This window comes from Balaenoptera musculus, chromosome 7 (assembly GCF_009873245.2).
Source record: "Balaenoptera musculus isolate JJ_BM4_2016_0621 chromosome 7, mBalMus1.pri.v3, whole genome shotgun sequence".
Lineage (NCBI taxonomy): Eukaryota > Metazoa > Chordata > Mammalia > Artiodactyla > Balaenopteridae > Balaenoptera > Balaenoptera musculus.
In genome coordinates, this window is record NC_045791.1 from 51,952,873 (window position 1) to 51,972,513 (window position 19,641).

At 41.9% G+C, this 19,641-nt stretch overlaps 1 protein-coding gene across 1 annotated transcript in view; it reads left to right on the plus strand.

The window, feature by feature from the left end:
* MYO3B (myosin IIIB) overlaps positions 1-19,641 on the plus strand; it is a 375,922-nt gene that overhangs the window by 248,420 nt on the left and 107,861 nt on the right. Inside the window, 3 exon segments of the mRNA XM_036857648.1 lie at positions 5,277-5,388; positions 6,319-6,481; positions 7,825-7,905. Coding sequence (XP_036713543.1) covers positions 5,277-5,388; positions 6,319-6,481; positions 7,825-7,905 — 356 coding nt within the window.

A 19,641-nucleotide genomic window follows, 5' to 3' on the forward strand; every position in this document is an offset into this window, starting at 1 on the left:
AGTGGTGATAGTACGCCTACATGACTTGTTCCTATCCTTAGGGGGATAGCATTCAGTCTTCCACCATTGAATATAGTGTTAGCTGTAGGTTCGTCATAGATAGTTTATTTTTTCAGGTTGAGGAAATCCCCTTTTAGTATAAGCCTATTGAAAATTTTTGTTTTTTAAAAAATAGTGTTGGATATTGGATTTTGTCAAATCCTTTTCCTCATTTATTAAGATACTATGCTTTTTCTCTTCTAGCTTGTTAACATGGCATAAAGTTGTTTGTAATATTCCCTTATACTTTTAATATCCATAGAATCTATAGAATATCACTTATCTCATACCTTTGTTTTCTTTTCTTCCCTTCCATTCCCTTCCCTTCCCTTCCCTTCCCTTCCCTTCCCTTTCCTTTCCTTTCCTTTCCTTTTCCTGATCTGTATGGCTAGAGGCTTATCAATTTTATTAACCTTCTCAAAGAACAGCTTTTAATTTCATTCATTGTCTCTTTTCTATTTCAATGATTTTTCACTATGATCTTTATTATTTCCTTTCTTCTGCTTACTTTGGGTTTAATTTGCTCTTTTTTTCCTAATTTATGGTGGAGGTTGAGATCATGTATTTGAGACCATTCTTTTTTTCTATTATAGGTGTTTCATGGTATACATTTCTAAGTACTACTTTAGTTAACAATCTCCCACAAATTTTGACAGGTTGTGTTTTCATTTTCATTCGATCAAATTTAATTTCTCTTTTGATTTCTTCTTTGTTATATGGGTTATTTAGAAGTCTGTTCATAAATATTTGGTAATTTTCCAGATACCTTCTTGTTAATTTCTAATCTAATTCCACTCTGGTCAGAGAACATACCTTGTGTGACTTGAATATTTTTAATTTATTAAGTCATGTTTTATGGCCCAGAATATGGCCTATTGTGGTAAATGTTTTGTATGTATTTGAAAAGAATACGTATTCTATTATTGTTGGCTGGAATTTTCTATAAATGTCCATTAGGTTAAGTTGGTTGTTCATACCTTCTATATCCTTGATGATTTTTTTTTTTTGCCTACTTGTTCTATCAATTATTGGAAGAGGGTATTGAATTCTCTGATTATAATTGTGTATTTGTTTATTTCTCTTGGCAGTATTAACACTTTTAGGTTCATGTATTTTCAAGCTTTGTTTTTAAGTGCAAAAATGCTTCAAATTTTTAGGTTCTTCTGATGAATTGACCTCTTTATCACTATGAAATAAACTTCTTTATCCCTGGTAATATATTTTTGCTCTGAAATCTACTTTGTTTGATATTAATATAGCCAGTCCAGTTTTAATTTGACTGGTGTTAGCATGGTATATCTTCTTCTTTTACTTTTAACTTATTTTATCTTTATATTATGCATTTTTTGGTAAGACTTGATGATCTAGAGAGATTCTTTGTGGTGGTTTAAAGATATGTCCACAAATCACTTGATACTCCTCCCTTTAAGAGGTAGAACTTAAATTCTCTCTCATTATATGCAGTCTGGACTTAGTGACTTGCTTCTAATGAATAGAAGAATATGGAAGAAGTGATGATGTATCACTTCTAAGCCTCGGTCATAAATGGCATTGCAAATTCCTTCTTGCTCTCTCTCTGGGATCCCTTGTTCTGGTGGAAGTCATGTTCTATGTTATGAAGATACTCAAACAGTCCTCTGGAGAGGCCCATGTGCCAAGGAACTGAGAGGCATCCTGACAATAGCCAGTAAGGAACTAAGGCTTTCTACCCTTAGCCTTGTGGCTGCACCATCTTGAAAATAGATCCTCCAGCCTTAGTCAAGCCTTTAGATGACTGTACCCTTGGCCACATCTTGACTGTAATCTCATGAAAGACCCTGAGCCAGGATTGCCAGATAAGCTGCTCCTAAATTCCTGACCCTCACAAACTATGAGATGATAAATGTCTACTTTTTAGGCCATTAAATTTGTTATGTAGCAGTAGAAAACTAGTATATCCTAGGATCGTACAGATCCTTCCAGTTTATGATTCTAGTGTTTAAATGAAGAAGGATGTGTCTCTAGTTGCCCGTTGCTTTTACTAGCACTTTACAAACCGTTTTGCCTGTTGTATTTTAAAACTCTTCCTTGGAAAGTCTGCATTCCATACAACAAGACATTTTAGGCAGAAAATTAAATAACATTTTGAATAGAGATATTTTTCAACTGGATATTTACTATTTTAATAGCTTATGTGATTTAATAAGATGAGGCCTTACCCAGTCAATGAATGATTACAAAATGAACACACTACCCACATCTACCACCAGATCAAGAACAGAAATGTGTTTTATTAATAAACAATAATGTGGGAATTCCCTGGCAGTCCAGTGGTTAGGACTCCACGCTTTCACTGCAGTGGGCCTGGGTTCAATCCCTGGTTGGGGAACTAAGATCCCACAAGCCACACAGCATGGCCAAAAAAATAATAGTAATAATAATAATTTTTTAAAAATAATTTTAAAAAAATGATGAGGCCTTGGGAAATTTAACACTTGCCATAGAGTTCTGAAGGAGAGAAGAGCTCTTAGGTCCTTGGAGGGCCAACAGGAGCTATGTGGACCGCTTGGCATTGTATGCAATGTGTTGTGTCAAGAGCATCTTCCTAAGAAAGAATGTGTATAGCTTTTACCAGATTTTCATAGAGTCTTGCCCCCCACACCAAAAAAAAGAGTTAAGAACCACTTATTTGGTTCCCATTGCCACCTATGAGAATTCAAGTACAGAGAGGTAAGTGACTTACCTATGGTTAGAAACAGAGACTTTCTCATTCTTAACTCAGGGCTCAAACTCCCATCTGAGAGATGAATTCTACCCACCAGAGACAGCTCAGAGCGGAACTGGTCTTTACAATGCTCTCAAGTGCCCAGACCCTCAAGACAAATCTTTACATGTATTATTTTGCTGTTGCATATCTCCTGTTTGTTTAACTCATCAAGCTGCTTCAAGAAGTGGGTGGAATGGATCTTCTCCAAAAGATGTCGCCTTGCTGGCAGATCTTTTATCTTGGTGCCATTCAATTTTGCCCTTACATTGAAGCACACAGAAGCTCAGCCAAATTCCTCCCCCCCCGCCACAACACCCCCCGCCATGGTATCTGCTAGAATACAGAATTACTCTGTGGAGGAAACACAGTGTATTTCTCTGACCTGATTCCTGTAAGCATATCACTTACATGTTTCCTCAATATTTTTTGAAACCTTCACATCTTTGCAATAACTGTTATCCATCTCTTTCTGAACTAAGCCAGATATGAATGTTATCATCATAATAAATTAAAAGATTTGGGTTGAAGAGTCAAAAATCAAAGTTAATTTCTAGTATTTATGTTAGTTCAAGATACATTCTGCTTATTTAGAAATTAGAAATTGCTAAGAAGCATCCATGGTTGCTCAAAAAACAAGTATAAATCCTTGAATGGAGAGCTAGAACATATCTTGCAATCTTCTTATATCTTGCACAGTGCTGGTGATTCATTAGATTCTCTCGAAATACTTCATCACCAATAGTGTTGAGCAGTCATCCTGAGCAAGCCTGGCTGATTAAAGCCAAGGGAGCCCATGTTCTAAATGGCTAGGCCTAAAGGAAAGAGAGTAGGAAGTCCTGGTATTACCACTGACTTTTACATCTTAAGCTATCTATACTTCAGCTTTCCCAAGACATTCACCCCTATAGATTTGCCATCTATTCCCACCATCCCCATGCACTCTAGGACACAATCTTTTTGCTTTGGTCAAATCCAAATCCAAGAAGCCATGACTGAAACTACAGTCCTGGAGAAACTAGGCTGAAGAAACTAGGCTGAAGAATTGTGCTGATGCCACGAACTGCCCAGACCTAAGCCTGACTCCTGGCTGTCCCTCCTCCCGCTTAGCTCCAGAAGACAACTGCTATGAGCAGGTTCCTGGGCTTGGCCAAATGACCTAGCATGGCCCTGGCCACCATTCAGGGGTTCTGAGAGAGCACTGCTCCTCCTCCTCAAAGGTGGAAACAGAGACCCAGAGCCTTGGAATCATTCCCAGCATCTCTGAATGCAAATGTTTTCAGCAAATTCAGCATTCAATCCTAACTTGTAAAACAGTCTTGTAGCACTAAGATAAATTTAAATGGCTCAAGTGTTAATCGGGTGTGTTTATTTTTCCATAAACAGAAAGACGTGGGAATATTTGGCAGGAGGAAAGGACATATTTTATGTTTTGGTGATTTTCTTAAAAAGTAAAAACAACTCTATATTTTAACTGGATATTTTATTCTAAATAGTCTAAAATAATAGAGTCAGTCTATTCTAAAATAACAGATCACCCTTTCTGAGGAATGACAGGAAAATCCTCTGACAAGGAAATTAAGTTTATTTTTAAACTTCCAAGCAGTTGAATTTAATTATAGATGGCAGCAAAGAGCAGAGGAAAGATCCTTAAAAGTTTTTAAAAGGAAAACTAAGGTAAAGTTTTCTAAAGGATAATGTATTCAACATTATATACATATATATGCATATACATAGACATAGACATATATATGGACATATACACACACACACATATACACACACACACACACACACACACACACACACACACACACACACACACATATATATATATATTTATGGAGAAGAAAGAAGAAAGAAAAGGAGAGAAAAACCCTTTTGGTGGTCTTTGAATCTACCCAGAAACTCTTTCATCTGGAAATATGGAAGTTCATTAAAATGAGTAATTTAGGAAGATAAATGTGGTTTTGGTGATTGTCTCAAGAAAACACACCAACTTTTTACCTTGAGAGAGACATGTAGCTTAACAGACAAAATTAATCGTATTAGGCTATGATCATTTTTGCTATCTACATATTGCTTCAGATGGGATTTTCAAAGCAGAGTCAAATTTTATACAATGAGATGACAAATTATTCTTTTAATAGTAATACTAACATTTAAAATGATGACTTTTACTAGGAGAGCTGTCTAAATTTCAGTTTTTTAAAGGATTAGATACTTTGATTTTGCATACAAAAGATGCCAAGTATGTATTGAATATGAATTACAAAGCAATATTAAAAGGAAAATACACATAGCAGAAAATATGAAAGTAGGAAAGAGCCAATAAGCATGAATTATATATATTCCACTACCTAGTACACTATTATTGATGCTCAAGAAATATTTGATATTAAAAAACAAGATATGTCAATGGGCCCAGAGTAATTCTACTATACTGAATCAAATGGTGACTAAAAATGCTTTATTTTACTCTTTTATTTTGTAGGTATTATTATTTGGCATTCAGAGCACATCAAACACCTCTTGCTAGCAAAGAGAGCTGTGTCGCTATCTTGGAAAAGTCCAGATTAGATCACTGGCTGCTGGGAAAAACAAAGGTAGTTCTTTCTTTGTTGTTTAGATTGTCACTAGAGTTGCTCTGCTGTGAACCTTTGTCTCTTATCAGTGATTTGAATAGCTCTGTAAATTGTGTAGCTTAGCAGACAAGACCCCAAGGTAACAGTGATTTTTGCCGGTCTTGGGTCAGGAGTCCCAGGACCTCAGGGACCAGAGGAGGAGAGTTTGCCTCCTGTTCTGCATGTAGTGAGAACCATTTAGCATTTCTAGAATGAGATCTTTGAGCTCATTTTTAAATGTCCCCTTTTCAATGCTGCTTATTCCAGCACCGCAGGCAAATACACAAATCATACGAATGACAATGAGTATCTTTTATAGTTTTGTCCATTTTTAATAGACTCGTGATATTTCCTGCCCACTCTGATTAGCAGTCTCATCATGTCTGGCTTTTCATTCGGGGGAGCATCATGTCCCTGCAGGCTCCCAGGTTTTTATGGTCCATTCCGAATTGGCCTACAAAGCCAGCCTTCGCCTGAGTGTGGATGGCGACGCTGCTGCCCCTCGGCAGAAATAATTAGGTCACCGTGGGTCATCCAGGCCCCAATCGCTCCGAACTTCTGCCGGCCGTGGGTCAGTTTTGTTGGTTAGCACCTCCATCAGAGCTGTGGAGAAAGAGATCAAGCTGAGGAAATGGAACTCATGGCAAAACTGAGGCTGGCCTGGAGAACATTTAGGATCTCCTAAAACCCTGTTAACTTCATCGTCTGTTTATATCAATAGTCCCACATAGGCTCGACCTTAGAAGGGGAATTGTATTTGCTTCCAAGAAGTCAGCAATGTTAGCATAAATCAAGTCACTGTAAACCTTATTTAGATGATGCTTTTAATATTTACGTTAAGAATATGTTGGAGCAGAGTGAATTTCTGTTTGGGAGCCCACACGTAATGCTAAAACTGATGTCTCGTTTCAGGTTTTTCTCAAGTATTACCATGTTGAGCAGTTAAATTTGCTACTGCGGGAAGTCATAGGCAGAGTGGCTGTGCTGCAGGCCTATGTCAAGGGGTGGCTTGGAGCCAGGAGATACAAAAGAGTCAGAGAGAAGAGAGAGAAGGGGGCCGTTGCCATCCAGTCAGGTAAACGGTCCTGAATCTTGGCATTTCATTAAGTAATTGAGGCCACTCTCCTATTGCTCTTCTGGGTGGTTCCTTCTCCTCCCTCCATTCCTTCCTTCTTCTTTCCTTTCTTCCTGGCTTCAGCAAATATTTATCGAGTATCTACTGCAGGCCAAGCCTTGTGCTAGGTCCTGGGGATATAGCCGTGAGCAAGACCACCATGGTCCCTAACCTCCAGGTAAGCAAACAAGCCATCCCTACCTGAGGCAAGATAGAGGTGGTAGCAGTGGATGGATGTCAAACCCAAATCACACAGACGTGTGCCTCAGCTCCCAGATGAACCACATCATATACACTTCAGGTCCATTACCAGGTTTTCAGCATCAGAATTGCTACTGCCGTGTCCAGGAGGCTTTTCTACCCCAGACAGAGCCTGTAAACCAAGGGAACAAATCACTAGGCTCTGTCATACGCCCAGCCCAGTCAGTGGCTCTTTGCGCACACGTGTGTCATTTGTGGTACAAATAGCATTTGAGCTCCTGTGCTATGTCGAGTGGTTGCGAAAGCCCCAGGTCTTGAACACAGTAGATGACTTCCTTTGTGTTCTCATAACCCAGCATCACTGGGTTATGTCCACTCCGGACTTCATGACCTCACCCAGCGACTGGAGAGCTGTGGTGCTCAGGGCGGGAATGAAAAGGAGAGCCCATCATGCTCCTGGTGGCGGCTCAGTGCCCTGGTTCTCTGTCTGAAGGACTTAACAGCCCGCCCCCTGCCCCCAGGTCCCCTTTTGCTTTCTCTTCTTTTCTTCATCCATTTCCCTCCCATGCCTTTTCCCTTCCTGTCACATGCATCCCCTCCCTGAGCACAGTTCTGCACATCGTCCACCCGCACCAAATGTAACTGTGATGCTACTAATCATTATTATTTATTTTTCTCTCCTTCAACTTTCATGTTTATTCCTTCCTCCCAGTAAAAAATATGGAGTGGGTTGGGCTATTGCAGTCCTCTCCCACCCCCTCAAGTCCTGAAGGCAGAGCTTCCTCCATGGATTCGAATGACAGGGACCCACCTCACCTGGATAGGGGTCCCGAGTGATTCATGAGTGGAGTCCAGAGGGTTCTGGAAACTCGCTGCCTGAACCAAAATAACTCCTTATCAAGAAGCATCTCGGAGGCCAAGCTGAGAGTACAGAGAGGCCCCTCTTCCCCACCATCACTCACGTAGCTCTGCTTATTTTGTTCAGTGAGAAAGCAGGAGGGAGGAGGAGAGGGGTAATAGATTGGAGGGAAAACAGCTTATATCAATTCTCTGGCACATTCTTAAATTAATGTCATTCCTAGCACATGGTTTTATATTTTTAGCCTGGAGAGGATATGATGCTCGGAGGAAATTTAAGAAAATAAGCAACAGAAGGAGTGAGTCTGCTGTTCATATTCAAGCAGGTAATTAAAACATCATTTTCATAGTGTCCACTTGGAAATATTCTGTGATTAAGTTCATATGCGTTTCAAAAAGCTGAAATGTTAATAATTCAGGAGCACTGGAATAGGAGTCAAGAGTTGTAGTGAGGGAGGGTTCTAGTGCTTGTTCTGATGCACAACCCCCCCATGTGATAATTGTGAGAATTGGCTGCATGCCATACTTGGCTAAGGAGGCTCCAAGTAGGTACCCTTGTATTCCAAATTTTATGGAATACAAGAGAGGGAAAATGAGGCACAGAGAAGTGACGTAACTTGTCCATGATCATACAGCTAGTCAGTGGCAGAGCCAGAATTCGTTCACAGGCGGTTTGGGTAGATTCCACTTTGCATACTGCCAACTGAACAAATCCGTTTCCCTCTTGGAGTCACCCGTCCCTCGTCTGTGAACAAGAGCATTGGCTAAAAAGGTCTAAAAGACGTCTTCCAACCTTGGAATTCTCTGATTATATGCTTGACCTGTCTCTTGGTATCACAGAGATAGGAACAGCTCAGGGACTTTCCTGGCTAACTGAGTTTCCCACACCCAGACCTGTATGTGGCTAAGGCAGTCCTTTGGTCCCTACAGGGTGAGGGCACTGTGGCTCAGCTTGTGGCTGCCTGAGCACCTCGAGCTCTGGTGCCTGGCTCCCAGGTCATTCTGCTCTTCTGCAAATGGCAGTACCCACGGCGGCTGCGAGGCCCGGCTCCCTCTGTCATTTGGAGTTGTATGTGCCTAATTGAGGCTCTGGAAGAAACAGGCCACAGAGCACACCAGGAGCTCCTAGAGCACAAGAAATCGGAGACAGAATGAGAGAGAAGTGGCCAGTCCAGTGGACTCAGCAGCAGGGAGGGGGACAGGCTTTCAGATACTGCCACGCATGAAGCAAACGTTTAAATAAAACAGCTGCAACCTTTTCGAGGAGGTCCCTGCCCAGAGCCTGGCTCCAGGGACACTCCTCAGAACTCTCTGGCCCGGTAAAGACCTGACGACTTCATTCAAAACCAAAATATCTGGGAGGAAGGGGTGTCATTTAAATCCAAATGTGTAACTTTTAACACCATCCCCTAGGAATTCTAAGCTCTACAACTTCAAAGCATCAGGAAGAAGGATGCAATTCTAGTTGCAGCTTAAGAAAGACAACTCAAAGTGCATTTTTTTCTCTACCTCCCCACTGCCCAACACACACACGCACAGTACTCCCCACCCCTGCCCCTGCCATTAAGAGAGGTTGCTGGACTGATCTTGCCATTTGGCCCAAAGCCCAACATACATTTTCAAATATAAACTTTGAGCTTATATATTGTTGAGCCACTGATCATAAATAAAGTATGTGGGATCATAAATCAAATTTTCTCTCTCTGAAAATCATCTTTAGAGGGCTCCCTGTTTGCACTCTGTTATTGCCAAGTGAACACTGCATAAAAACAGACAAGTGGGCAGCTTCATCACATCAGGACAGTCAGGATTGCATCTCTTCAGTGCAGCACCTATGGGCTAGGTACCATGGGAGGGTACTTTTGTTTCATGGGACCACAGAGAACACATTTCTTTAAGGAGCTTCCTCTTGTTGTTGTTGTTTTTTTCTTTTAGCCTTGCAAGCACCCCCCTTCTTAGCCTGGCAGCCATCGTTCCTGCTTATCAAGTGGCATTGGGAGCTTCTGAGTCCGCAGGGGCTTGGGGGGGCATGTAGTCATTGAGGGTGGTACTCACGTCACCTTGCCCTCTTGGCAGGAGAGTGTGGCAGCCAGAGCAAAAGCAGGCAGCGTCATTTTGCCCTTCAGCCAACACCATGGACGGGAACTGAGGTGCTGGTTCGGTGTTAGTGGTAAAGTTACTTAGGTAGGGTAACAGCATTTGCAATTTTATGGGCAGTTTACTTTTACTTGAGAATGTTTTCCTTATTTTTAGAGTCAAAGGCAATGTGTTGATCTAAAAAGCAAAGCAACTCATTCCAAAGTCTCTGTTTCGGGGTGTGCTCTTCCCAAAGCATAAGCCTCTCATTCCAAGCTCTTCTTCGTGCCACTGAGACATTTCAAGTAGAACAAGCCCCAAACATAGGGGTGCTCTTACTTTTGAAGCCTGCAGAAGCGGCTTAGGGATGTTATCATAACGCAACCGTTTCTGGATATTTTCTAAGGTTATTCTGTAATTTATTATTTTTTCAACAAATCATTCCATTTGAAATTTAGATTCTGTGCTATGTGTTTGTTTATATTTCAAGTTCTGGCCGATAGTCTTTTTTTTTTTTTTTTCATCGTGTTGCTAAGCTATGTTATATAGTTTTAAAAGAACAGCCCTTGAAATTTAGGAAGCATTTGGCCTACATGTTGCTACAGAGCAGCACATATTGAAATTTGTTTTCCTTTCATCTCCTTCCCAATAAAAGCAGCCGCGCGGCTTATCCCTTTAGCTTCCTCAGAACTTCCTTTCAGAATTCCCGATCTATTACGGCACATTCACATACCAGAAACAAGATGCCTTTTCATGCTGTCAACCTTTTTCATCTGAAATGTAAATTAATTCTTGCTGGTATGCCTTGACAGAGATCAAAGTCGAGGTATTAACCTTCCCGGGCTTTCTTCAGGAATCCGTCCCCAGGACCGGGCTGCTGTTGTTAGGAGGCCGGTGTCCCTGTCACGGGGCCCTCCTCCAGGCAGTCCTCGGCCTAGGAGCCGCCATCCCAAAGGCCCAGGGTCCTTTTGGAAGTGACCTCATCAGTACTTTAAAGCAGGTGAGGAACGATCCGCCTGGCTAGTCTTGGGAGAGATGAGCCTCCTCATCTGAATTGTGGGCCCTCCGCTCAGATCCCTGGAGCTTGTTTAAGTGGTTCTGACAGCTAGTGATCTGGGTGTGATACAGGGGGGGACAGGGCTCCAGACTGGAAACCTCTCCCTTTGCTCCGTGGGTCTTTTCCTGCCTGTCAGTCTTTGAGGTAGGCCACATTTGCATTTTCAAAATAAACAGATGCCTTTCAAATACATGAGCTGGTGGTCTCGAGATCTCTGTGGGCCCGAAACTGTTCACCAGCCAGGGAGCAAGGCTGGAAGAGAAAACAAACGGGAAAACACGCCCGGCACATGCGCACACGTTTCCTGTGTGCACAACATTATGCCGGCAATAAAGGGCCTTTGTGAGATGTGGGGTCGCAGGGAGAGAGCTCGCTGGGGATCTGGGCAAAAGTATCCTTTATCAGTTTCTTTTTTTGGCAGGGAGGGAAACCACTTTGAATGTCAGCTTGGTGAGAAGCGGCATGCTTTATTGTGTTTCTGTTATTGATTAATGCTGATAATAGGCCCTTACCATAGGAAAACACACTCCTTTAAACACCAAAGAATTTTAAAAATGTACTTTTTTAATCAGAAAAATAATTGAGCACCTATTAGTGTTCAGATACATGGGGTATTCTAAGTAAAAACTAATAGTTGTATGTCATCCCATCGCTAATCTATATTTTTTTTGAGTTTCTAGTGTTTATTTTTTTAAATTTTTATTGGAGTACAGTTGATTTACAATGTTGTGTTAGTTTCAGGTGCACAGCAAAGTGAATCGGTTATACATGTACATATATCCACTCTTTTTTAGATTCTTTTCCCATATAGGTCATTCAAGAGTATTGAGTAGAGTTCTCTGTGCTATACAGTAGGTCCTTATTAGTCACCTAACTAATCTATTATTTTTTTAAGTGAATTCTTAAGTTTCAGAAAGTGGATATAACTAGATTTTGTCAACTAAAATTGCATACCTTCCTCAGTAAATACTATCAAAACAAACAACCTGCAGGGAATTGTAAAAAATATCTACAGTGTCTCAGTCTTTTAAGTTTTTGAAAGCACAATTTTCAAAAATTGCCCCTCTAATTCAAAATCTTTTTTTAAGCGAGAGCAAAGTGCTGGGCTCCCCATGTCACAGGGGAAAAGCCTCAAGTAGGTGACACTGGAGCCCTAGAGGCTGGGAGGGAAGTGCAAAGAGTGTATCCAGGAGGAGCTGGCTCTTCCAGCCTCCTTGCCCGTCTCTCCCCGCAGCCACCCCTGGAGCAGGAAGAGCCCATTGGTTTATAGCACTTTTTCATCTAATTGCTTCAGTGCTGTGGAAATTGTCGTTTTCTCTTTCTCTCTGTCCTCTGATCAGCTTCCTACTTACTCCCCTCCTTGGTCCTCCGGGAGATAACAACACTAAAATCTATGGCCATTTCTCCCTCTGATGCCCTTTGCGGGGAGTGCTTTTTTGGAGCGGCAGCCTCAACCTTGCAGAGGCTGAGGGGGCCTCTTCCTTAAGCCTGTGAGCAGGCATTTTAAACCAGCTGCAGCTGGAACCTCTGGGCAGCGCATCCTGTGACTGCAGCCAATGGGAGTTGCGTTAAATGCAGCTTCCAGAGAGGAAAGCAAGCAGAGAACCCAGACAGGCTCCACCCCTCCTCCAGGTTCACTTCGTTTACAAACCCGGCCCCTACATCGTGTCGGAACCGAGTTTTTAGTGTTTAAAACTGCCTGAACTTTTAAATCTCTCTCAGGGTAAGACCTCCTCCTAGTCTTTTCTAACTTTGAAAAGCTGGTTCCTTTAGCATTATCGGTGGGTTGGCAATGACTAGGTGGCTACAATAATTTCCTAGAACGAGATTTCCAGAAATATCCCTAGGTGCGCAGGACAACTATATTTTAAATTAGGAAATTTCTTTCTTTCATTCACTTATTCAACTACTGTTTAAGTACCTGCTTTATGTTGGAGCTACTACCAAGATGAACAATAGGATTTCGTTTGGGGCCTCAAATTTTCCGTCTTCAATACAGAGGGCTAAAAAACATTCTCTCCCTCGAATGGATGCTGTTTGTATAATCAGGTCCTCTATATTATGTCAACATGCAATGGAAGGGAGTTCTGTAAAACTGCAAAGAGTCAAAATCATTATAAAATATAGCTGAGGATATACACTGAAAATGGCCCATGCTTCTTGAAGGTGAAAATAATTAGGTAGATATTTTTCAGTCTGTCGAATCTGTGCATAAGCAGGTTGTTGATCACAAGCCAAACAGTAGAGGAAAGTCAAGCGAATGTACCATCGAGAGAAAAGGTCCACTTTGAACAGACAGAAGGAAAACAAGCTGCCCTTTGTCACTCCTTTATGCATCTCTATTTGTCATTCTACCTCTATTCCAACGTTTCTTTACTCACTCCGTTTCTGTCTCTTAGAAAGATTCCTGGTCATTTTGCACAAAAAAATATAACCCCTCAAAATGTGAGAGAAGACAGATTGCGAACTCTTCCTGGCAGGAGCCAGCTGCCTATCCTTTTCTGGTGTTTTAGGCCATTTCCACACAAGAGTAAAGCAGCATCTAGGGGAAAGAATTAACTGGAGCATCTGAGCTTGAGGTGAACTGTCAACTCACACTAGCTCCACTGTCTTCTAAAGCTCTGCTTAACCAAAGGCAGGGTGCCCTTCAGGCTTACACGAGGGTCCTGCTGAGTCCACTTGCACTGTCTGCCTTTCTCTAACTCTCTGTAGATAAAGGTCTGTGGCTGGTTTCTGACAACCACAGGCATAACGTTTTGGAGGGGGAAATGTTTGGGGGGACAAGCATTGTGATTTACTTTGGGAAAATGTGCCTTGTCTGTGAGCAGGGTCAGGACATACAGAGAGCCCCGGAAGCATGGCTTCAAGAAAGTGGTTTATAGCGGAGAGGAGGCCTGGCCGTGGCTTCAAGGTTTCTGTCGAGAAATGGGCTCTGCCAAACCTCAAGGGGCACAAGCAGTAGAATTCTTGCCATGAAATAACTTGTGATGCAAAGGCATGTCCTTTGCTATGGAATCAAAGTATTGCCTATGTTAGAATTAAACACCCAGAGGGTAGGGTACTATTCACCTAATGCACAGAGAAGAAGCTGCAAAGCCAAAGTGGGTTTGACGTCCACTGTGCCTGATATCATACTGACATGGCATGGAAATGCTCAAGATGAAACTTTGGTGCAGCAGTTGGCACCCCAGGACTCAAGATTAAATTTCAGAGCAAGCCCATGGATAGGACCTCTTCAGTTTGGAATCGCTTCCTCCTTTATGGACCTCATGCAGAGCTCTAGAATCTGGCTGCAAAAAGGCAGTGCCCAAAATGGTATCCTTACCACCTCAGCATTGAGTGAAGCAACAACTTTATGATCAGTAATAATTGATTAATAATGGTGTCAAAAACACTCGAGTTGCCTTTATGTCTTTTAATGTTTTTTCACATAGAATCATAAAATGTGGTATCACGTTTTCTAACCCTTATTAGTTATTGGGCTCTATCCAAGTTACAGTAAAGAAACATTCAGGGGAAAAATTAACTGTGCCATGGCAAGAATTATCAGGCTTTTTTCCTCAAAAGACTCCTGTGTGTACAAAGGCAGATTTTGTTTCCCCCTAAACAGATGAAACAGAAGCACAGAGAGTCTACATAAGTTGTCTCCCCTTATGTGTTACGTGAGCATAATGACTGGTATCAGAGCCCTCTTCTGAGTCTTTACCCAATGCTCTTTCTAGTAGAACATGCTCTACTAGATGGTTTCCATCTTGGATATGGCACATGGACATAGAGTACCAGTCCAAACTTTGGGGAGAGTTTTATATACCATCCTAAGCATGTGGACTTTGGAGTCAGAACTACTGACTTCAAATCCTGGCTATACCACCATTTGTCATATGGTTTGGGGGAAGTTACTTAACTGCTGAGCCTTAGTTTCCTTAGCTATAAAGTGAGGCTCGTTAAGGTCTAATTCTCAGGACTGTTGTGAAGATGATAGCAGATAATATACGCAAAGCATCCTGCATGGGACCCGGCACATGGCAGATATTCAGTAAGTGTTAGTTTCCTCTCTGTTCCCCCTTCCTAAGTATGAACTTAACTTGAGGGGGAAAAAAATTGTCTGTGAAATACTCTTCTATGATTAGAATAATAATGTTATAATTTCAAAAAGATGAAACTATTTCTCTCACTTTTGGAGAAAAAAAAAAATAGTGCCTGTCAAATCTCAAATACAATTACAATAAAGCATTTATAAAAGAGAGAATTTTCCACATCTTAACTTATGTCTTGCTTACCTGACAGAGAAAAATTAAAATACAACAATAGCATGTGAAAGATTTCAGGTGGTTTTGTTTTTATCAAGAGCTATTCTCCATCATGCTGAGAGCTTGGTTCATTTGTGTGGATACATTTTTCAGTGACCTCAAAATTGTTCCAACTTAGGTGGTGCGCTCCTGACATCATTTTTCCCACTCAGGGGTTTGAGGCCCTTCTGCAACTTGTTCTGTAAAATAGCAAGTCTCCTCCTCACCTCCTTCCAGAAGTCAGAAATTCTAACATCCAGGAGTTAAATATCACCCAGATTTGCTGTCTGCTGGTGTGGAAAGCAAGTCGCCTTTCAGATGTCTGAAGAGTTGGAAGATGTTGGTGAGCCAATCACATTTAACCCACAGTGACGGGTGACTGGCAACGTAACAGCTGAGCGACAGCCATTTGGCCAAGAGTTCAAACCCCAACATGAAGAGCCATTGCAGGATCACGGCTTGATTTGCTGTGGCCATGAAGTCTGAATCACCCAGCACAGAGGCAGAGGCAGAGGTGACAGCTGGTAGCCATTCTCATCAATAAAGTTGTGACGGGTGAGATGTACAAGCGACCAGAGCCTGCTAATTTCATAGACTTTGAGCCAAGTGCTTAGTGTCAAAACCAGCTATGGTCAGTGATGCAAACGGTTGTGAAGGGTCCCTCGTCAACAGCAAGGCTTTGCTCACCAGACTCTTCTCCTAGTGGGTTAGAAGCAATTGCATCCTGCTGTCCAGGAACAATCCAGTTTGAGGATAAGGAGGACTTATCCTTTTATTTTTTTTTAATTCTGGTAACTTTTTGCAAGTCAGATTTATTGAGGTATAATTTATACAGAGTAAAACTCAGTTTGGTAAAATTGGATGAACACATATAGTCAGGTAACCCCCTCCACAATCAAGAAAAGGAACGTTTCCAAAAGTTCTCTCATGCCCCTTCTGTCGTCCATCCCTTCCCCACCCCCAGCTTCTGGTGACCACTAATGGTTTTCCTGTCCCTGTAATTTTACATTTTCCAAAATGTCATATAAATGGAGTCATATAGTATGTAGATATTTGAGTCTGGCTTCTTTCACTTATCATAATGCTTTTGAGAGTCATCAGTGTTGTTACATTTATCAGTAGTTTGTTCTTTTTCATCGCTGAGCTGAATTCTGGTCTGTGGATGTACCACAGTTGTGTCCATTTGCCAGCTAAAGGACACTTGTTTCCAGTTCCTGTGATTATGAATAAAGCTACTGTAAACTTTCAGAACTTTGTCTTTTTACGAAAAATTTAGAGGAAAGTAAATAACTTTGTTTTATAAGAAGCCAGAATGGGGCTTCCCTGGTGGCGCAGTGGTTGAGAATCTGCCTGCCTAATGCAGGGGACACGGGTTCGAGCCCTGGTCTGGGAGGATCCCACATGCCGCGGAGCAACTAGGCCCGTGAGCCACGACTACTGAGCCTGCGCGTCTGGAGCCTGTGCTCCACAACAAGAGAGGCCGCAATAATGAGAGGCCCGCGCACTGCGATGAAGAGTGGCCCCCACTTCCCGCAACTAGAGAAAGCCCACGCACAGAAACGAAGACCCAACACAGCCATAAATAAATAAATAAATAAATAAAAATTGTATAACTTAAAAAAAAAAAAAAAAACAGATTTATAAAAAAAAAGAAGCCAGAATGATCCTAGAGGTAAGAGTTGTTTCCTTCTTGATTAACCAATAGAAATGCTTACTTTTATAACATCTTATACTTTTTGCATGGCAATTTACAGTTCATACATTCATGCAAAGGACTTCCACTAACCTTATTCCTGTAATTATCATAGTAACCCTGAGAGGTAGGTTAGGGATTTTATCCCATTTTACAGATTGTGGCTAAGAAACCTCCCGCAATTCAGACTGCCTGACTCCCGATCTGCTGTCCTTCCCCCCAAACATTCTGAACATCCTGTCTATAAAGAACACTCTGCTGGATGCTTTGGGGGTGGTCACAAAAACAACGTAAAAATATTGGCTTTTTTTCCCCTTAAAAAGAGAGGAAGACAGTCTGATGCGCCACATCATATATCATCAGGGAAATACAAATTAAAACATCGGTGAGATACCACTATTTACCTGTTAGAATAGCCAAAATCTGGAACACCGACAGCACCAAATGCTGGTGAGAATGTGGAGCAATAGGAAGTCTCATTCATTGCTGGTGGGAATGCAAGATGGTGCAGCCACTTTGGAAGAGAGTATGGCGGTTTCTTATAAAGCTAAACATGCTCTTACTGTATGATCCAGTAATCGTTCTTCTTGGTATTTTCCCAAAGGAGTTGAAAACTTGTGTCCACACAAAAACCTGCACAGATTCAGGCAGGTTTACTCTTAAGTGCCAAAACTTGGAAGCGACCAAAATGTCCTTCTGTAGGTGAATGGATAAACCGTGGCACATCCATACAACGGGATAGTTTTCGGCGCTGAAAAAAAGTGAGCTATCAAGCCACAAAAGACATGAAGTAATCTTAAATGCATGTTACTAAGTGAAAGAAGCCAACCTGAAAATGATACATACTGTGTGATCCCAACCGTATGACATTCCGGAAAAGGCAAAACTATGGAGACAGTAAAAAGATGGGTAGTTGTCAGGGGGTGAGGAGCTGTGGGAAGGGATGAATAGGCGGAACACAGAGGATTTTTAGGGCAGTGAAAATACTCTGTATGGTACCATAATGATGGATACATGTCATTATACTTTTGTCCAAACTCATAGAATGTACAGCACCAGGAGCGAGCTGTAATGGAAACTATGCAATTTGGGTAATTATGGGAAATTATGATGTGTCAATGTAGGTTCATCGATTGTAACAAATGTACACTTGATGGGGGATGTTGATGATGGGGAGACTGTGTATGTATGGGGGCAGAGGGTTAGAGGAGATCTCTGTACCTTCCCCTCAATTTTGCTGTGAACCTAAAACTGCTCTAAAAATACAGACTTTTTAACAAGGGGGGACAGTCTCAGATGGAACCAGGACCAACACGCCTACCACAGGCTTGAGAGGAGTACTAAGCTAGAGCCAACTAACACAGCCACAAGGAGCAAATGATCTATGAAGCTCCCCCCAGTCCTTTTTGGAAACAGGCAGGGCATAAATTATAAGAAATGAATCCAACCTGAGGCTGCTGGGAGTCGGGAGAGAAGAGAGCAGCAGTCCCTAGAAGCTGGAATGGAAGAGAAATTCCTCAGTGATGCTCCAGGATAGGCAAGAAACTGACCTCTAGGGTGAGGGAAAGCCTCCCTCCTTAGCCTCCAAGTTAGAGAAAGCAGTTATCAGACAAGACTGTCTCTGAACTCTGTCAAAGTTTGACTGGAATAATAACTGGAATTAAGTAGTGAAGAATCAAGGTGGAAAATGCTCTCATAGGCCTAAAATTACTAGGCTTGTTTTGTGTGGTGGAGATGGAGGCCAGGGTTTCTGATGGCAGCTGTAGGGAAAAAAAAAAAAAGTGTCAATGAGATTCTATTCTTTAAGAATTCGACTTTGTGCTGCTTTTGGTGGCATTTGCCTGTTGGACCTCCAACAAGCTGGCCTCTTTAAATTCTGATAAGATGGCTGCTGACCAGCTGTCACTCCAGCCAGAAACCACAGGGTCCTCGCGCCACTGGCCCGCAGTGGTGAGGAGGGGAAGGCTGGGCTTCTGTGCCTCATCTTTATGCGCCCTCTCTGCCAGGTACAGTGGGCACCTTTGCCAGGTCCATGGTGAAGGCAGGAAAGCTTACCCAGCCTAGATCAGCAACCAGGAAACCTACCCAGTGTCCCTGCTGGAAATAATCCCTGGGTCTGTCCTCTGAGTGGGTCATCAAACACCAGGCCAGAGCCTCCTTCTGCAGCGGCTAATCTGTGGGACCCTTAAAGGCCCAGGCATGTGAATGAAATAGTCTGAATTTTATTTCCATTTGTAAATAAAAAAAATAGGACAGTGGGGGTTTATCATTTTTAAATGTTTAAAGTAACTGGGCTCTACCCTGTAATGTTTAGGAATTCAGACCTTAGGGCAAAACTGCTTAGGTTTGAACCCTGAGTCTGCCATTCTCCAGCTGTGTGTGACTTTCTTGGGAAAATCATTTAACCTCCCTGTGCCTCAGTTTCCTCAGCTGTAAAATGGGAATAATAGTGGTCTCTACCTTTTACAGTTCCTATGAGGATTAAATGAGTTAATTTTTATAAAGGGCTTAGGACAATGGATGGAACATCATAATTCATACATTTGTGTTTGTTAAATACAAATAATGGCCATTTTCCTAGCTCCTGTTCCTAGTTTTTCTCCCACCACCCCATCCCCACCTTGCTAGCCAATTCAAGCTGAATGCGCATACTTGATCTTTTTCTCCTCTTTCTTCTAGTTAAACCTTTAACATCCATCAGCTCCCCCTTCTTATATTATTGTAGTTTCCTAGGGCTACAAATGACCACAAACTTTGTAGTTTAAAACAATGGAAATTTATTCTCTCACAGTTCAGGAGACTAGAAACCCAGAATCAAGGTGTCACTGAGGTTGGTTTCCACTGGAGCCTCTGAGGGAGAATCCTTTCCATACCCCTCTCCTAGCTCCTTCTGGGTCCTAGCAATCCTTGACATCCCTTGGCTTGTTAGACCCATCACTTCACTCTC